Consider the following 18,676-nt stretch of genomic DNA (forward strand, 5'->3'; position numbering starts at 1 on the left):
GAGGAGGACTTCCCTGGTTTTGTGTAGCAGGAACATGAACCTGTCAAAGCCTGCATCCTCTCTGTTTCTACAGGCATTGTTTTTTCATGGGGGGAGGAGTGTGGCGAAATCTGCACGGAGCCTTCACCGTGCACTGCCACTTTAAGAGCGCATGAGCAGTAAGGAAGGAGAAAATAAAGAGAGCTCATTCAGCTCTTTGGGGAGGGGCTCTTGGGTGGCGCGACAGTTTGATTGTGTGCTGTGCTGCAGAAGTTTTGTTTGTTTTCAGCGTGTGTAGTTTATAGAGTGTTTAACTCAATCATCAGTGTAATCGCTCTAGGTCGTGGTTGTTTTCGTTTGGGACCGCGCCCGTTATGGATCGCATGGATTAGTAGCAACATTGTTGCGAAGCTTTAACATACAAACCAACAAACCATCGGACAGTCAGACAGTACACCTGCACGCCTGAAGACCACAGCTAAGATCTCGTTCTCTTTCTCTTTTTCTCTTCCCTCTATCGTTCCAGTGCTTTACCCTGCAACAGACTCTCTATTTTTCCAATGCTCTTCCTATTGAAGTTCATTAGAACTGGACTATTATTGCCCTGCCAGAAGTATTTGGACATTTTCGTTAAAAGGGAGGTTGCTTGCAAGTTGTGTATTGTTATGTGAACTGTATTGAGGTGTACTAATGACATGTGGCCGAGAAGACTGTGGACATTTTTAAGGCCTTTGTTGTGTCGATGAACACCCCCACATTCATACCCTCTGCACTCATCCACTAGACAATAATACAGATTATTGCAAATCCTATGTTGATGACTGGGTTCATTCTTGTATGAAGTTGCTGTTGAATTGCTCTGCCATTATTAGTATTAGTATTATTGTATGAGGTATTCTTGTTGGTGTTACCCCTGTGCTGTGATGTGGGTTTTATATGGTGTGTATTCTCTTTTCTCTCCACTGGCTATCTGGTAAACAGGCTACACTCTAGGCAGTCTCTTCTGCTGATGTGTGTGGGTCTGGTAGTGGTTCTCTCTATTCTACTCTTTTCCTTTCGGCATGGTTAATACCTGCCTGGCGCCCGAACAAAAGCTTTCTTTACCCCTCTCTAATAAATACCGCTACAATGTGAGCCTGTTCCCATGTGCAGCAGGTTTTGAAGAGGATGAGATTATAAAAGTTCTTGCCTCCCTTGTGGAACCTGTGTTCTGTGTCTCCAGGAAACGAGACTGTCCCTGAAGCTGTGCGCAATCAGAGACAGCCAGCATGTGAATTTGGGCTCGTCAAAGTACCGCCTAAGAAGACCAGAGTAAATGAGTATATATTTATGACTTGATTTTTGAATTTCCAAACACTGAACAAAACCAAAGGAGAGCAATTTTTGGTGCAATACAGTTGACAAGCTTAATTCAGAGACCACAAATGTTATCATGTCCCTAGACTGTGGCTTTGCAGGTTCGAACTCTGTAGGACGCTGTCAATGATGACCTGGGACTTTGCTAAATGTCTTCACTAAATCAGATAATTAAGATGGTGTTTTAGGGGTCAACTGTATAAATCTGCACTCTCATTGTACTATCGGTACTGTTCTCCCTTTTCGGACAACTTTTTTGTCTCACCAAAATTGAATTACAAATACTGCCTTTTGTTTGACCGATACATTAAGATATGTTGCAGAACGTGAACTTACCTCAGTTCCTTCAGCAGTGAGTAGATGTCTTCGGGCAGCAGCAGGGCTTGGCTCACTGGTGTTTGGGGCTCTGGATAGACATATGTCGAAAGGAAGCTGGCTGCTGAATAAACAACAACAAACATCACCAGCTTTCTGCATGAGAGAAACATTAAACAAGGGAGAAGTTACTGTTTCTGGCTGTGTTGGCAAAATCACTACATATCCCATCCAGCCAAGTGGGGAGAGGCGGCCTGTTTTCACTGTTCCAAAACCAGTTAGAAACGTCCAACTAACCCTACGTCAGTGACACCGGCAACAAAACAATAACTAATTTAAGTTTCTTTACAGCAAATTTCTTAGTTACATGATTGTATAACTAGCAAAGGAGTTTTGAAGTTGAGGGTGCAGTATTTAAGTAGTTTGGCAATGAGCTTGCCCTTTAGCCAGGGACAGGATATAGCTGGGCGCACATGCACCCTGGACTAATTCACGACAAACTGTAGTTTTTATGCTGTGATATCAGGAGCTTGTGGCGAAAAGTTCGATCAAACAATTCAGAGGCAAACGAATACATAAGGTGAGAACTATTTAACGAATCAATATACAATCAGCTGTAACTGTCAAGAGTAAAAAATAAAGATGTTTGAGTGAACCTGGGTCCTGAAAATGTATGCTGAAGTTGCTTCCGGCACGGTAGACTCTTTTTACTCAACTCTATTACTGTTCTCAGTTTCGGGGTGGAAATGTTTTTTGCAGAATTTACAACTTGCTACATTTAATAACCATCATTTATGAGTTATGAAATTTTTTTCATAGTCTTATGTTTGGAGTGCTCCATGTGAGCAATGAGTGAGTGTCTTCTTCTTTAGGATTTGGTTGTCTGAGCGCATCCAATTTTTAGATGCATACACCACCACCTATCGTACTGGTGTGTGAGGCCATTCACAGCCTATCTGCATTACATTATTTGATATGATACTCGTCTAAATTCTAACAACCTCTACCCACATCTCAACATTCTAAACTCTGGAACTTCAACCCACATCTGAATAGACTAAAACCAACCTCAGCCTGCCAGTGACTTGGATTACAGGGCACACGCCACCATGCCCGGCCAACCGAGAGACCTCCAAAACGGAAACCTTTGAGCATGTCTGGTTTCTCTGTCTTGTTAAAACTTGGGGCTGCAATCTCGTTAACTGGATCGATATGACAACAGCCAGTGAAAGTGCAGGGCGCCAAATTCAAAACAGAAATCTCTACCGTTTTAACCTCTTGGAACTCCCCATACCGGATCCGGTATCAGGAATACAGACTCAAGCTCATTACCATAACGCAACGTTAACTATTCATGAAAATCGCAAATGAAATGAAATAAATATGCCATCTCGCAAGCTTAGCCTTTTGTAAACAAAACTGTCATCTCAGATTTTCAAAATATGCTTCTCAACCATAGGAAAACAATAATTTGTGTAACAGTAGCTAGCAAACAAAGGATTTAGCGTTAGCATAGCGTTAGCATCCAGCACGCAACATTTCAACAAAAACATAAAAGCCTTCAAATAAAATCATTTACCTTTGAAGAACTTCTGATGTTTTCAATGAGGATACTCTCAGTTGGATAGCAGATGCTCAGTTTTTCCAAAAAGATTCTTTGTGTATTAGAAATAGCTCCGTTTTATACATCACATTTGGCTACCAAAAAAAAACCGAAAATTCAGTCCTCAAAACGCGAACTTTTTTCCAAATTAACTCCATAATATCGACTGAAAACATGGCAAACGCTGTTTAGAATCAATCATCAAGGTGTTTTTCACATATCTCTTCATTGATACATCGTTCTTGGACACATGCTTTCTCCCCTGAATCAAATGGTAAAGTGGAAGCAGCTGGCAATTACGCACCGAATTCGACGCAGGACACCAGGCGGACACTTGGAAAATGTAGTCTCTTATGGTCAATCTTCCAATGATATGCCTACAAATACGTCACAATGCTGCTAAGACCTTGGGCGAACGACAGAAAGTGTAGGCTCATTCCTTGCGCAATCACAGCCATATAAGGAGACAATGGAAAACAGAGCTTCAGAAATTCTGCTAATTCCTGGGTGATGCATCATCTTGGTTTCGCCTGTAGAATGAGTTCTGGGGCACTTACAGACAAAATCTTTGCAGATTCTGAAACTTCAGAGTGTTTTCTTTCCAAAACGGTCAAGAATATGCATAGTCGAGCATCTTTTCGTGACAAAATATCGCGCTTAAAACGGGAACGTTTTTTATCCAAAAATGAAATAGCGCCCCCAGAGATCCAACAGGTTAAAGGTAATATTGTTGTTAATCCCACTAGTGTCTGATTTCAAATAGGCTTTACAGTGAAAGCACCAAACGATTATGTTAGGTCACCACCAAGCCACAGAAAAACACAGCCATTTTTCCAGCCAAAGACAGGAGTCACAAAAAGCACAAATAGAGAAATTAATCACTAACCTTTGATGATCTTCATCAGATGACACCCATAGGACTTCATGTTACACAATATATGTATGTTTTGTTTGATAAAGTTCATATTTATGTAAAATAAATCTGAGTTTACATTGGCGCGTTACTAGTTCCAAAAACATCCAGTGATTTTGCATAGCCACATCAATTTGACAGAAATACAAATTATAAATATTGATAAATACAAGTGTTACACATGGAATTATAGATATACCTCTCAATTCAACCGCTGTGTCAGATTTCGGAAAAAGCAAACCATGCAATCTGAGAACGGCCCTAAGAAAATAAAAAATAATTATCCGCCATGTTGGATTCAACATAAATCAGAAATAACAAATATTCCCTTACCTTTGATCTTCATCAGAATGCACTCCCAGGAATCCTAATTCCACAAATGTTTGATTTGTTCGATAATGTCCATTATTTATGTCCAAGTAGCTACTTTTGTTAGGGCGTTTAGTACACAAATCCAAAGGCTCGTGCAGGTCCAGTCGGACAAAAAGTTATATTACAGGTCGTAGAAACATTTAAAACTAAGTATAGAATCAATCTTTAGGATGTTTTTATCATAAATCTTCAATAACGTTCCAACAGGAGAATTCCATTGTCTGTAGAAAAGCCATGGAACGCAGGTCGGTCTCATGTGAAATGCGCGTGACCAGGACCTGGCTCTCTGCCAGACCACTGACTCAAAGAGCTCTCATCCGGCCCCACATCACAGTAGAAGCCTCGTTCAATTTTCTAAAAGACGGTTGACATCTAGTGGAAGCCCTAGTGTATTCGATAGGTGCGGAAGCCCACTGTGTATTCGATAGGTGCGGAGTTCAATAACTACAAACCTCAGATTTCCCACTTCCTGTTTGGTTTTTGCCTGCCATATGAGTTCTGTTATACTCACTGACATCATTCAAACAGTTTTAGAAACTTCAGTATTTTCTATCCAAATGTACTAATAATATGCATATATTAGCAACTGGGACTGAGGAGCAGGCTGTTTACTCTTGGCACCTTATTCATCCAAGCTACTCAAAACTGCCCCTGCAGCCATAAGAAGTTAATGTTGAGGGAGCTTGTGCGCCTGAGCATGCACAGAAGTACCTGGCCTGCTGCGCTCGTGGGACATTTAAGCCATGAACAACGCCTGACAGGCAACCCCCGTCTCCCAGGCTGCATGCTGCCCTCAAGTCCAGAGCCAATCTGATGCAAGGAACGAGCAGATCGCCAAGAAGGTACGTTTCCATTAGGGTTGTGACTGTTAACGACAAGAATGCGTTTGTCAATTAATCTTGCGATTATTTAACTGCTATTAACAGACCTTTTATGTTATTGCATTGGAGGGATGAGTATCACTTTGGATGAAATGAAAATAGAAAATTTACCTCCAATGGATATTGTAACCCTGTCACTCTAATCTGAATAAATTTTAATAGGACTGGCCTCTACTTTCTTAAGTTATAACATGGTCTATACGAAATTAAACTAATTTGAAAAATGTTCAGCATTTATCATGCAAATGTCCAAAAATATTTTGATTTCTTCCAGGCTGAACTTGGGTTACCTTAAATCACACACAACATATTTAATCTAATTTTCTAGCTATATCCAAACTTGTTTAGGCATTTTAGGAAAATAAGAAAATGGCAAAAGAGGAAAAAACAAAGTACCAAAACACGTGAAGAAGCGAAAGGAGAGGGTTTCAAAGGTGAAAGGCAAATGGGTGGATCCAGAAATCAGGGATACTATCCCTAAACATGAACTTTAACCCAGTAACTCTGAAATGATGGACTTGGAAGATAATGGACATGGTCCTATGCCCTGGGTTGTTCTGAACACTGCACACGCACTCATGACTCCTATGCACACATGGAACCCAAACCGGATGCGCGCATGCACTATCGTGCATACATTTATTTTGTCCCCCAACACCAAACATGATCACGACACGCAGGTTAAAATATCAAAACAAACTCTGAACCAATTACATTAATTTGGGGACAGGTCGAAAAGCATTTAACATGTATGGCAATTTAGCTAGTTAACTTGCACTTGCCGGCTAATTTGTCCTATTTAGCTAGCTTGCTGTTGCTAGCTAATTTGTCCTGGGATATAAACATTGAGTTGTTTTTCTACCTGAAATGCACAAGGTCCGCTACTCCGACAATTGATCTACACATAAAACAGCCAACCGAATCGTTTCAAGTCATCTCTCCTCCCAGGCTTTTTCATATTTGAACCTATAGTAATTGGCATCTACACTTTCATAGTATAACCACGACAACCGACAAAACATTGTCTTTCAATCACCCACGTGGGTATAACCAATGAGGAGATGGCACGTGGGTACCCGCTTCTATAAACCAATGAGGAGATGGGAGAGGCAGGACTTGCAGCGCGATCTGCGTCAAATAGGAATGACTTCTATTTTAGCCCTTGGCATCGCAGATGCTCGTTGGCGTGCGCGAGCAGTGTGGGTGCAAAAATGAAATAACATGGATTCCTAAAAGTATTTTGCAACGCTCGCGCACGCAACGTGTCCAGTCTAGTCAGCATGTAACACTGTAATATTGTATTTTATACATTTGTTGTTAATGTTGGCAATAGAACAAGCTTTCATATGATGCCCACCTGTCCCAGACTGGATTTATAATGCACCGTTTTTCGATTGCGAAAATAACAGTAATTGTGTGATGACGGGGATGCAGGGTTGTTGCCCAAACAAAACAACTGCATGTGTGCTTGCTCTATTTCAACGGCACAGCTAGGAGAGTTCAAAAAAACACCAAATAGTTGAAGACTCAAGTCATAAAAGTGGATTGAAATTACTTAGGAATTGTGCACACTTGAGGTGCGTGGCCACTTGGAGACACCAGTTAGTACTCTCATTCAAACCCTTAATTTTTTTCTTATGTTTCACCTACCCTACATTTTATAGGAATATTCTTATGTTACTGAATGTATCTAGAGTATTTTCTGATTTCGTTATCAACAAATGTGAACTGTTGTCCGCATTTTTGGTCCAATTTCCCCATAATCTCCAAACTGTTCCCTTTCAATTGCTACCATGGTTATGCATTTTCATGTAGCCCTATCCATATAGGCCCATTCCCACGAGTGTAAAGAGCTCTTCTATGTACAGTTACTGCAATAGCTTGCTGGCAGGTGCTCCTGATGTCCTGTGCTAAAATTAGCCGTATGTACACCAAAATAACCACATGGAAATTGTGTATTGCAGCCAGTCATCTTTCATTTATTTTAAGGTAGGGAAACTATTAAACAAGAAAATACTTCATGTTAATACATTTATTTACCTTTTTTTTAAAAAACATTTATCTGCAAACCTTTTGCCTGCATTTGAATTGAAGACATGGAATCGAAGACGTGCAAGTGACAGGTTGCATACAGTAGCTTGACATTACGTACTGGAATTTTGTCATGTTTACAACTTTAGATTTGAAGATGGAACACTCAAATTGTTAACATACTTTGTAGTGCACACACTGCTGTGAATAGAACATGTTATATACTATAAGCACACAAAAATGACAGTTACATTCATTTTTAAACATGTACAGAATTTGAATCTTTACTTGTTCATATATTTCCAAAAACATTATTTCAATTGCTATTACCACTTGTATATTCTGATGTAAATCCTCACCATACAGAGGCTTCGAGTGTCATGGTGCATCTTATCTACATAATGCTCTCAGTCAGACCCAGTATACACTCAGGTTGTACAACTACTGTTGGGCTAGATTCTATCATTAGCGAAACCAACATCCGCATAGCGGTCATTTTGGTGGTGTCGGAGCGGTGGTGTGGCGTTAGAGCTGTCAAACCCACAAGCGGCTCCTTGTGTTACCTTATCGCGGACGCTGATATTTTTACCCCGTTTTCTCCCCAATTTCATGGTATCCAATTGGTAGTTACAGTCTTGTCTCATCGTTGCAACTCCCGTACAGATTCGGGAGAGGCGAAGGTCGAGAGCCATGCGTCCTGCGAAACACAACCCAACCAAGCCGCACTGTTTCTTGACACAATGCCCACTTAACCCGGAAACCAGCCGCACCAACGTGTCAGAGGAAACACCATACACCTGGCGACCGTGTCAGCGTGCACTGCGCCCAGCCAACCACAGGAGTCGCTAGTGCGCGATGGGACAAGAGCATCCCTGCTGGCTAAATCCTCCCCTAATCCGGACGACGCTGGGCCAATTGTGCACCGCCCCATGGAATTGAACCCAGAATCTCTAGTGGCACAGCTAGCACTGTGATGCAGTGCCTTAGACCACGAGGCGCTGGACACTGAACACTGACATTTGATGCAATGAAACCACACCCAACTTTATATCATGTTACAAGTTCAAACACTTGAATGTGTGATGTTCTACTATCTACACCTTGACTAGACTGATAGGCTATAAATCGACCCATCAAAATGAACATGAAAACATGCATTAGCCCCTGTCAATATTTCTATAATCGATAGCCTACATTTTCTATCGCGGTAGGGATAATAAGAAAAGGAGTGGTTGGTGACACAAAAGCAGCCGCTCACCGATTTGTCATTTTATACCGCAGTTATGCACTATGCGGATGTTGGCCAATGAGGGTTTACGCTCGATCTGATTGAATTGAGGCCTTTAATTATTTTTGTGCAGACAAACTGTTGTATCAAAACAGTTGTACAACTTGAATGTGTTCCAGGCCTTGAGTTAGTTTGGTAAGCCTTAGTGGAGACCCTCTATGTAGTTACCAGGGAGCATCCCAGACCTGCCAGTCCTTTGCACCGTGCCGTACACCCAACCCCCATCAATGGGCTGCACGCTGTGGATGATGTCACCGTCCCGAAACGACACCTCATCCGTGTCTTGGCTCACGTAATCGTAGAGGGCTCTGTACACACTCTGTGGCAAGATAGCACCAAGGTGAGACAACAGCTACATCCCAAATGGCACTTTATTCCCTAATATTGTACTACTTTTGACCAAAGTAGTGCACTAAATAGGGAAAAGGGTACCAATTGGGGACTCTACCCAGTCGGGGTGCAAAAACACATCAACTGAAACAGTAGGCTGTTTGACCAGACTCACACTATTGGGGCCAACACAACCTGTACTGGGCTGGCTTAGATATTTTATTTTCATATGAACCTTTCCAGCATGGTTCCAGCAACTATTGTTTATGCGTAACCATGCTTGCCCAGTAAGGTTTGGTCTGGCTCATCAAGTGTGAAAGGATATTTATTAGGATGCATGATGCTGATTTCTATTGTCAAGAGCAAACACAATGTTTGTATCCCTGATGCCTGTCACAGACTTGATTGATTGCTAGATAAATTACTACTATATTAATAGATAGATTAATTCACCTGCAGGGACCGTAAGGAGTGCATACTGGTCTGGTGCATGTAGCTGTGCCCCTGGACGTGTCCACTGGGGTAGTACGCGCCTGGCAGCACAGGAGCTGCAAAGACACACCGCAGACAGTCTGTTACAGTACAGACACTATTGGTTCAGTTGTTGCCTAAACACGGGGCTGACTCCATTATCCAGCAGCATGCTAAGACTAACCCAATATTGATGGCTATCTAACTGTTGGCTGCTGCAGCGGCTACAAATATCAAGGAAACTTGAATATTTTGTTTGTTTGTTACTGTGATTCATCATGAACCCAAGTAAGACAACTTAAAAAGGTGGTATGGTTGAAGGGCTCCTTTGTAAAAGAGACCTTGGACTCAATGGGATTCCACCCTGCATGAATAAAGATTAAATATAAAGTTAGACTCAGGATTATGACCTCATAAATAGCAGGCCAACTTCCTGCTTACAGAAAAATAATAAGAAAAAAAAAACCAGACCAGGACCAAACCTCTCAAGGCCCAGACATCAAAAATAAAATGTCTATACAAGATTAAAACCCACCTACGATGACACCAGGCCTCCGGGCCATCTCCACTATGTACTGGTGCACACCCTTGTGCCCTGTATTTTCTGTCTGGACGTTTTGACGCAGCTGGCCACGCACAAGGTAAGGTGCATGAACACCATGTGTGACTCCTTGTGGGCCCATCACCTCAAAGTCCTTGTGGTATTTCACCTGCAAGAGACACAGACAAGTTTACATGCTATCAGTGTATTCTGAGGATACATTAAATTAACCAGGGTTAATTTTTTTAAATGGTATAATAGGAAACTATTTCAATTACTACGTGAAACACAGTCAGATTATGCATCAGCTAAATATGCACACTTTATTTCAGGGTAAGATTTCGTTTTTAGGAAACACTGACAAATGTGTGTATCCAGACAACATATTTCCTAAGTAAACTGTTTCAAACTACTTTTGTGCATGTGGGTAAAAAAAAAAAAAAACACCCCAGCCTACATACATCGCCTCCAGAAGGCATTCATACCCCTTGACCTTTTCCACATTTTGTTGTGTTTCTGGTGATTTTTTTTGTTGTCACTGGCCTACACACAATACCCCATAATGTCAAAGTGGAATTGTGTTTGACATTTTCACAAATTAATTAAAAATGAAAAGCTGAAATGTCTCGAGTCAATATAATAAGCATTCAAACCCTTTTATGAAAAGCGTAAATAAATTCAGGATGAAAAATTTGCATGGGACTCACTGTGTGCAATAATGGTTTTTACCATGATTTTTGAATGACTACCTAAACTCTGTACCCCACACATACAATTATCTGTAAGGTCCCTCAGTTGAGCAGTGAATTTCAAACACAGATTCAACCACAAAGGCCAGGGAAGGTTTCCAATGCCTTGCAAAGAAGGGAAACTATTGGGAGATGGGTAAAAAGAAAAGGAGACCGAATATCCCTTTGAGCATGTTGAGGTTATTAATTGCTCTTTGGATGGTGTATCAATACACCAAATCACTACAAATATACTTGTGTTCTTCCTAACTCAGTTGCAGGAGAGCAAGGAAACAGTTAGAGTTTAATGGCTGTGTGATCGGAGAAAATGGAGGATGAATGAAAAACATTGTAGTTACTCCACAACACTAACCTAAATGACAGAGTGAAAAGAAGGAAGCCTGTACAGAATAAAACATATTCCAAAACATGCATCCTGTTTTTAATAAGGCACTAAAGTAATACTGAAAAAAAATGTGGCAAAGAAATTAACTTCATGTCCTGAATACAAAGCGTTGTGTTTGGGGCAAATCCAACATCACTGAGTACCACTCTTCATATTTTTAAGCATGGTGGTGGCTGAATCATGTTATGGGTATGCTCGTCATCGGCATAATAAAAAGAAACAGAATAGAGCTAGTCAAAGGCAAAATCCTAGAGTAAAACCTGGTTCAGTCAGCTTTCCAACAGACACTGGGAGACAAATTCACCTTTCAGCAGGACAATATATGTTATTTATTTAACTAGGCAAGTCAGTTAAGAACAAATTCTTATTTACAACGACGGCTTAACCTGGACGACGCTAGGCCAATTGTGCGCCGCCCTATGGGACTCACAATCACAGCCGGTTGTGATACAGCCTGGAATTGAACCAGGGTCTGTAGTGATGCTACTAGCACTGAGATGCAGTGCCTTAGGCCGTTGTGCCACTCAGAAGCCCAATAACCTAAAACACAAGGCCAAATATACACTGGAGTTGCTTACCAAGACAACAGTGAATGTTACAATTACAATTTTGGCTTAAATCTACAGTATGGCGAGACTTGGAAATGGCTGTCTAGCAATGACCAACAACCATCTTGAATAATTTTAAGAATAATGTGCAAATTTCCAGGTGTGCAAAGCTCTGACTTACCCAGAAAGACTCAAAGCTGTAATCATTGCCAAAGGTGATTCTAACGTATTGACTCAGAGGTGTGAGTTCTTACGTGAATGAGATATTTCTGTATTTATTTATTTTTTGAAAAAATGCCTAAATACATGTTTTCACTTAGTCATTATGGGGTATTGTGTGTAGATGGGAGGGAAAAATGTATAAATGTAAACCCTTTTGAAATCTGTCTGTAACACAACAAAATGTGGCATATGTCAAGGGGTTTGAATACTTTCTGAAGGCACTGTACGTATAGCTCCCAACTAATTTCCTCCCTCCGGTGGATGGGCAAAGAGACACTTGAACCTACTTTACTGATCTGATCCTGGGCTCGTCGTAGTCTCTGCAGCTCAGGAGTGTCCAGCACAAATTTGAAGCCTCGTCCTTTGCTCTCCTCAAAGTCTTTCTTGTACTTCACCTGCAGATTGGGGAGAGCTTGAGCGGTTAGCCGTAAAATTATGCAACCAAGCAGTATACAGTTACTATACTCTTGGATGGAAAGTCAATTATAAGGTATTCTATCAAACGATGACAGTGCAACACCCCTCGTCTCTAACGCCAGTATCCCCGTCCATAGGCACACTTGGTAACAAGTATTTTCCAAAATCTTTGGTTTAACGCATTTCAGTAGATTGTAACAAGCCTAGGCAAAGGCCATTAATTATACTATTATTCAACCAAGCAGTCTCCAAAATCAATGCCAAGAGAGACTATGGCCGTAATTCAACCCGAACACGCTTTGTTGTCCTAAATCTAGAAAAGCACGAATACATGCTGTCCATTTACTGTAATTTATGTACATTTCCGTAGTCCTTTACACTCGTATACAGGTTGAAAATGGCAGATTTGGGCACTGATAAGCGCCTAAATTGGAACGCAGTGGCTGTCCTAAGTAACACCCTATAAATTACTTCAGAGCTCAGGCTCTGCCCTTCACAGCGCTGTATGGGTTTTGACTGACAGCTGTAAACAACAATAATGATCCTGTGATTGGTGGGGATGCAGGGTTCCTGTAGATCCTCAATGGCACAGCTAGGAGAGCTCCAAAAAGCACCTTATAAACTCAGCAAAAAAAGAAAGGTCCCTTTTTCAGGACCCTGTCTTTCAAAGATAAGTTATTTGGATTTTTACGAATTAACAGATCTTCATTGTAAAGGGTTTAAACACTGTTTCCCCTGCTTGTTCAATGAACCATAAACAATTAATGAACATACACCTGTGGAACGGTTGTTAAGACACTAACAGCTTACAGACGGTAGGCAATTAAGGTCACGGTTATGAAAACTTAGGACACTAAAGAGGTCTTTATACGGACTGAAAAACACCAAAAGAAAGATGCCCAGGTTCCCTGCTCATCTGCGTGAATGTGCCTTAGGCATGCTGCAAGGAGGCATGAGGACTGCAGATGTGGCCAGGGCAATAAATTGCAATGTCCGTAATGTGAGATGCCTAAGACAGCTCTACAGGGAGACAGGACGGACCAGTGATCGGAGGGCAATGAGAGGATGTTTCTTTTTTTAATGAGTTTAGTAGAAGACACTTGTGCATTGAAATGGCTTAGGAACTGTGCACATTTTGGAGAGGTGTGTGGCCACTTTGAGATACCAGTTAGTCCCCTCACCCAAACCCTTGTCATTGTGTCTTATGCTGCACCCATATTCTTATCATGTTACAAAATGTAAACAGAGTATTTTCAGATTTTGTTAACAAATATGTCAAAAAGTACAGTAAATGTCAAATGCACATCAAATCAACAGTGCAATTTTTGGATTCAGTCTTGTGTCAGGTGAACTGTTGTGTCCTCAACAATCTCTAAAGTTTTCCCTTTCAATATCTAGCATGCGTAAGCATTTCATATTTCTTCTGTAAACAAACATTTTAATTCAGCCCTAGGCCAATTCCCACAAGGGTAAAGGGTTGAATGGGAATTATATCAAAGTACATCTCCAGAGAAAGTGCTCCATCAGAGCATGCCTTCTCCCTGCGCACCATGCCCCCCAGTACATGGAAACAAATGTCAAACCGGAAATGGGCATTTTTGGACTTTTAAATTAATTATATACTGAACAAAAATATAAACGCAACATGTAGAGTGTTGGTCCCATGTTCCATGAGCTGAAATAAAACATCCCAGAAATGTTCCATATCCACAGAAAGCTTATTTCTCAAAAAATGTTAATGCACAAATTTGTTTACATCCATGTAAGTGAGCGTTACTCCTTTGCCAAGATAATCTATCCACTTGACAAGTGTGGCATAGCACGAAGCTGATTAAACAGAATGATCATTATACAGGTGCACCTTGTGCTGGAGACAATAAAAGCCTACTCTAAAATGTGCAGTTTTGTCACACAACATATTGCCACGTCTGAAGGTTTGAAGGAGCGTGCAATTGGCATGCTGACTGCAGGAATGTCCAAACTCATTCTGATTGGCTGGCTCCCCAGTGGATGGGCATATGCCCTTCCAGGCTCACCCATGGCGGCGGCCCTGCCCAGCAATGTGAAATCCATAGATTAGGGCCTAATGAATGTATTTCAATTGAATGATTTCCTTATATGAACTGTAACTCAGTAAAATAGTTGACATTTTTGCATTTATATTTTTGTTCAGTGTACAGTGCATTTGGAAAGTATTCAGACCCCTTGACCTTTTCCACATTACAGCCGTACTCTAAAATTGATTAAATAGTTTTTTTCCTCATCAATCTACACACAATAACCCATAATGACAAAGTAAAAACCTGTTTTTAAACAAATTTATAAAACTGAAACATCACATATACATATGTATTCAAACCCTTTACTCAGTACTTTGTTGAAGCACCTTTGGCAGTGATTATGTTGACGCAACAAGCTTGGCACACCGGTTTTTGGGGAGTTTCTACCATTCTACTCTACAGATCCTCTCAAACTCTGTCAGCCAGTAAAATATGCTGAGAAGGATTATCACCACAGCAAGCAAGGTACTTGGAGTCAAACAGACAATCTTGAATGGGATCTTTAAGGTCAGGGCCCTCAACAAGGCTCACAAAATTATTTTTGACCCAAGCCACCCCCTGTACCAGGACTTTGAACTACTCCCCTCTGGGTGCAGGTATAGGGCACCCCCGGCAGGAAAAACCGAACTAGACAATAATTTGCGTCAGGTGTGATATCCCTCCTTAACAGCTCAGGCTAATGTTCCTATCGACCTAATAATAACAGCAGGCTCTTTCTATTGGTATGTAACTGTTATGAAATGTTGTATTGTCAATTTTGTTTTCTGCGGTATTTAAACAGCACTTTAAACGTGTATATGATACTGCAACAAAATTTCCCCATCGGGACAATAAAGTAGGTAAGTAAGTAAGGTCGGATGAAGAGCGTCATGGCACAGCTATTTTCAGGTCTCTCCAGAGACGTTTGATTGGGTTCAAGTCCAGGCTCTGGCTGGGCCACTTAAGAACATTCGGAGACTTGTCCCGAAGCCACTCCTGCATTGTCTTGGCTGTGTGCTTAGGGTCATTGTCCTGTTGAAAGGGGAACCTTTTCCCTAGTCTGAGGTCCTGAGCGCTCTGGAGCAGGTTTTCATCAAGGATCTCTCTGTAATTTGCTCCGTTTCATCTTTCCCTCGATCCTGACTAGTCTCCCATTCCCTGCTGCTGAAAAACATCCCCACAGCATGATGTTCCATCACCTTGCTTCACCTTAGGGATGGTGCCAGGTTTCCTCCAGACGTGACGCTTGGCATTCAGGCCAAAGAGTTCAATTTTGGTTTCATCAGACCAGAGAATCTAGTTTCTCATGGTCTGAGAGTATTTAGGTGCTTTTTGGTAAACTGTCATGTGTCTTTTACTGAGGAGTGGTTTCCGTCTGGCCACTCTACCATAACGTCCTGATTGGTGGAGTGCTGCAGAGATGGTTGTCCTTCTGTAAGGTTCTCCCAGGTCCACAGCGGAACTCTGGAGCTCTGGCAGAGTGACCATCGGGTTCTTGGTTACCTCGGGGGAGAAGGACCAAGGCCCTTCTCCCCCGAATGATTACTCAATTTGGCCAGGCGGCCAGCTCTAGGAAGAGTCTTGGTGGTTCAAAACTTCTTCCATTTAATGATGGAGGTCACTGTGTTCTTCGAGACCTTCAATGCTCTGAGCTCTACAACCTCATGGCCTGGTTTTTGCTCTGACATGCACTGTCAACTGTGGGACCTTATATAGACAGGTGTGTTCCTTTCCAAATTATATCCAAACAATTGAATTTACCACAGGTGGACTCCTATCAAGTTGAAGAAACATCTCAAGGATGATCAATGGAAACAGGATGCACCTGAACTCAATTTCCAGTCTTATAGCAAGGGTCTGAATACTTATGTAAATACAGTATTACGTTTTTTTTGTTTTTTTCTAAAAACCTGGTTTTCACATTGTCATTATGGGGTATTATGTGTAGTTTTAATCCATTTTAGAATAAGGCTGTAACGTGTAAATGTGGAAAAATACAAGGGGTCTGAATACTTTCCCAATGCACTGTATATACCAATTTATTCTGGAAGAATATAACTTAAAAATGCCTCATGAGCTTAGTTGAATTATCATACCCTATCAAAACCCCCAAATATAAGCTTGTTTTAAGCCATTCTTTGAAAACAATGTATTTGTAAACAAATACTGTATAGCCTCAACACATTGTTAAAACTATAATGTTGATGTCATTGATGGTCAGTCTGAGCATCCATAGCTCTGTCTATACATTTGAGAGTGGTTACATTGCTCCAGGCTTATCTCTCAGCTGTTTACCGAAAGAGTGGCAGATTGCCCTTTAAATACCCTCAGGTTAAAGGCGCATTGTCCCCTAGACAGATTCAATAGATACATAAGTCAACCTTATTGATTAAATGCTCTGTTAGTCAGAAGCCAGCACCCGATGCTAAAATATGCTTCTTGACACTGTTACATAAAGCGCTGTCTCCATAGAAGGGACGGGAAGCCTTCCATGTAAAATATCTAGAGGTCAGCTTTTGTCAAGCATAGTGGAAGTGAGTCTTGAGTAGGGAATAGTGCCAGGAACCCTCAAGAGTGAGATGGCAGCACAAAGTGCATGGGCAGGTGGAGAAGCCAGGGGGATCCTTCAGCAGCCAGCAGAGTTGAGCGCTAGCTCATTCCCCCTCATCCTGGGCTGTTTTCAAATAAGAAGCAAACAGAGCAGGACCTACCTGCCTTTTTCCAATAAGAAATGCTCATTTACCCTTTGTTGCAACCCATTAAGATACAGTGTGCACCAATGAATACACCCCCATAACGTCACACCTCGTTACATGTGCAGGCAAATTAAACTGCGTAGTTTCACTCCCCTCCATTCAATCCACTCCACGACTATATTGAATTAATATATTGATTGAAAAACAACTTTATGGTCATAATTGTTTTTGATCGTCATATTTTTTGGCAAACAGATTTTAAATGTAAAAGGGAATAATGATGGTTCAAAAGGCAAAGGTGTGTATACTGCATACCTGACTCTGAAGCTCACTTTGCTGTCTCAGTCGAAGGTTCTCAGGAGTATCTGCAACAATGGTGAATGACTGCTTTGGATAGTGCCTGCAAGGATGTTATAAATATGTTATATGTTTACCATATCTTTAAATCTTATCCGAGTTGCCACAACTGAATTTACTTCAAAATGAAAGTGATTTGATTGTATTTTATTCTATAAGGACAGTGGGAACAAGTGAATCCGTGCACTGTTTTCGGCTCCCACACAAGTGATTTTTAGCCTAACAAAAGCGACAGAGGAAGACCATGTTGGTTGAAACATTGTTTGCCATTTATCATTAAAAAGGTCTAAAGTTTCACTTGTGGGAGCAACAAACCGTTTGCAGACAACACTAGTTCCTTAATCTGGGTCTGGGAAACCGACTTTAGGGTAAACCAATTACACCTGTAATATTTACCAACAACATTTTTCAAATGACCTGAATAGAACACACCTATTCAAACTTCAATACAGCACAAAAGTACATAGAGGGTTTCTCACAGACGGCAGTTGGTGAAAATTCAGTAGGGAAATACCATTTGGAGGCTAAGGGAACAACACGACTCACGAATTACAGTAGGGCTTCTTTTCATAGCCTTTGTAGTTCTTCATGCTGAGAGTCATCCTGCAGACCTCACAGTGGAAACATCCTTTGTGCCAATACTGCATAAGAGTGTCAATACAAAGGCAAAACCATCGGATATCTCAAAAAAATAAGACATCCATTAGTACGTTCATCAGAGGTAGTCCTAAATGACAATCAACAACAAACAGTTCAGTAGGTCTCACCTTATCCAGGCAGTTGACTTTCTCTGTGGCATAAACAATTTTCCCACAGCGCGCACAATGAGGATTCATATTCACCAAATTAGACTTCAAAACTCAAAAAATAAATGAGTAGTAACACAGTAAACACAGGCTGTGTAGCAGTGTGGGTGTTGACTCTTGGAGGATTATCAAAGCACTGCCTCGGTAGGGAGGGAGGTGGACATAATAACATTTCCCCCCTGCCTAGACTACCTCTGAATCACACTTGAAACCTGCCCAATTTCATGATGTACAATGATTCAGGTCGGACTACATGCCTATACATTAAAAAAAAAAGATAAATAGTATACTGTAAAAATGTAAATACCCCAATAAAAATGGCCTATTCTGTACTTTCATTAGGTACTTACTCACTCAACCCCATATTCATATTTGCC

General features: G+C 41.1%; 1 protein-coding gene across 1 annotated transcript; it reads right to left on the reverse strand.

The window, feature by feature from the left end:
- Positions 1-8,033: 8,033 nt before the first annotated feature.
- On the reverse strand, positions 8,034-18,651 carry LOC139387062 (nebulette). Its single transcript, XM_071133044.1, has 7 exons — positions 18,261-18,651; positions 18,040-18,134; positions 17,452-17,536; positions 12,272-12,379; positions 10,075-10,249; positions 9,522-9,616; positions 8,034-9,057 (listed from the first exon to the last, which is right to left on the reverse strand). Exons 1-7 carry the CDS (start codon positions 18,327-18,329, stop codon positions 8,881-8,883), a joined length of 804 nt encoding a protein of 267 aa, XP_070989145.1. The 5' UTR covers positions 18,330-18,651; the 3' UTR covers positions 8,034-8,880.
- Between the last annotated feature and the right edge of the window lie 25 nt (positions 18,652-18,676).

Source organism: Oncorhynchus clarkii, chromosome 28 (assembly GCF_045791955.1).
Source record: "Oncorhynchus clarkii lewisi isolate Uvic-CL-2024 chromosome 28, UVic_Ocla_1.0, whole genome shotgun sequence".
In the NCBI taxonomy this organism is placed as follows: Eukaryota; Metazoa; Chordata; class Actinopteri; order Salmoniformes; family Salmonidae; genus Oncorhynchus; species Oncorhynchus clarkii.

What these genes read in the sequence shown, in the direction of transcription:
- LOC139387062 (XM_071133044.1), bottom strand. Translation starts at nt 18,329, where the DNA reads ATGAATCCTCATTGTGCGCGCTGTGGGAAAATTGTTTATGCCACAGAG. An exon ending in AAGAAGCCCTACTGTAATTC is followed by an intron (nt 17,537 to 18,039) that starts GTGAGTCGTGTT and finishes ACATCCTTGCAG; the next exon opens with GCACTATCCAAAGCAGTCAT. An exon ending in GAGGCCTGGTGTCATCGTAG is followed by an intron (nt 9,617 to 10,074) that starts GTGGGTTTTAAT and finishes GTGTCTTTGCAG; the next exon opens with CTCCTGTGCTGCCAGGCGCG.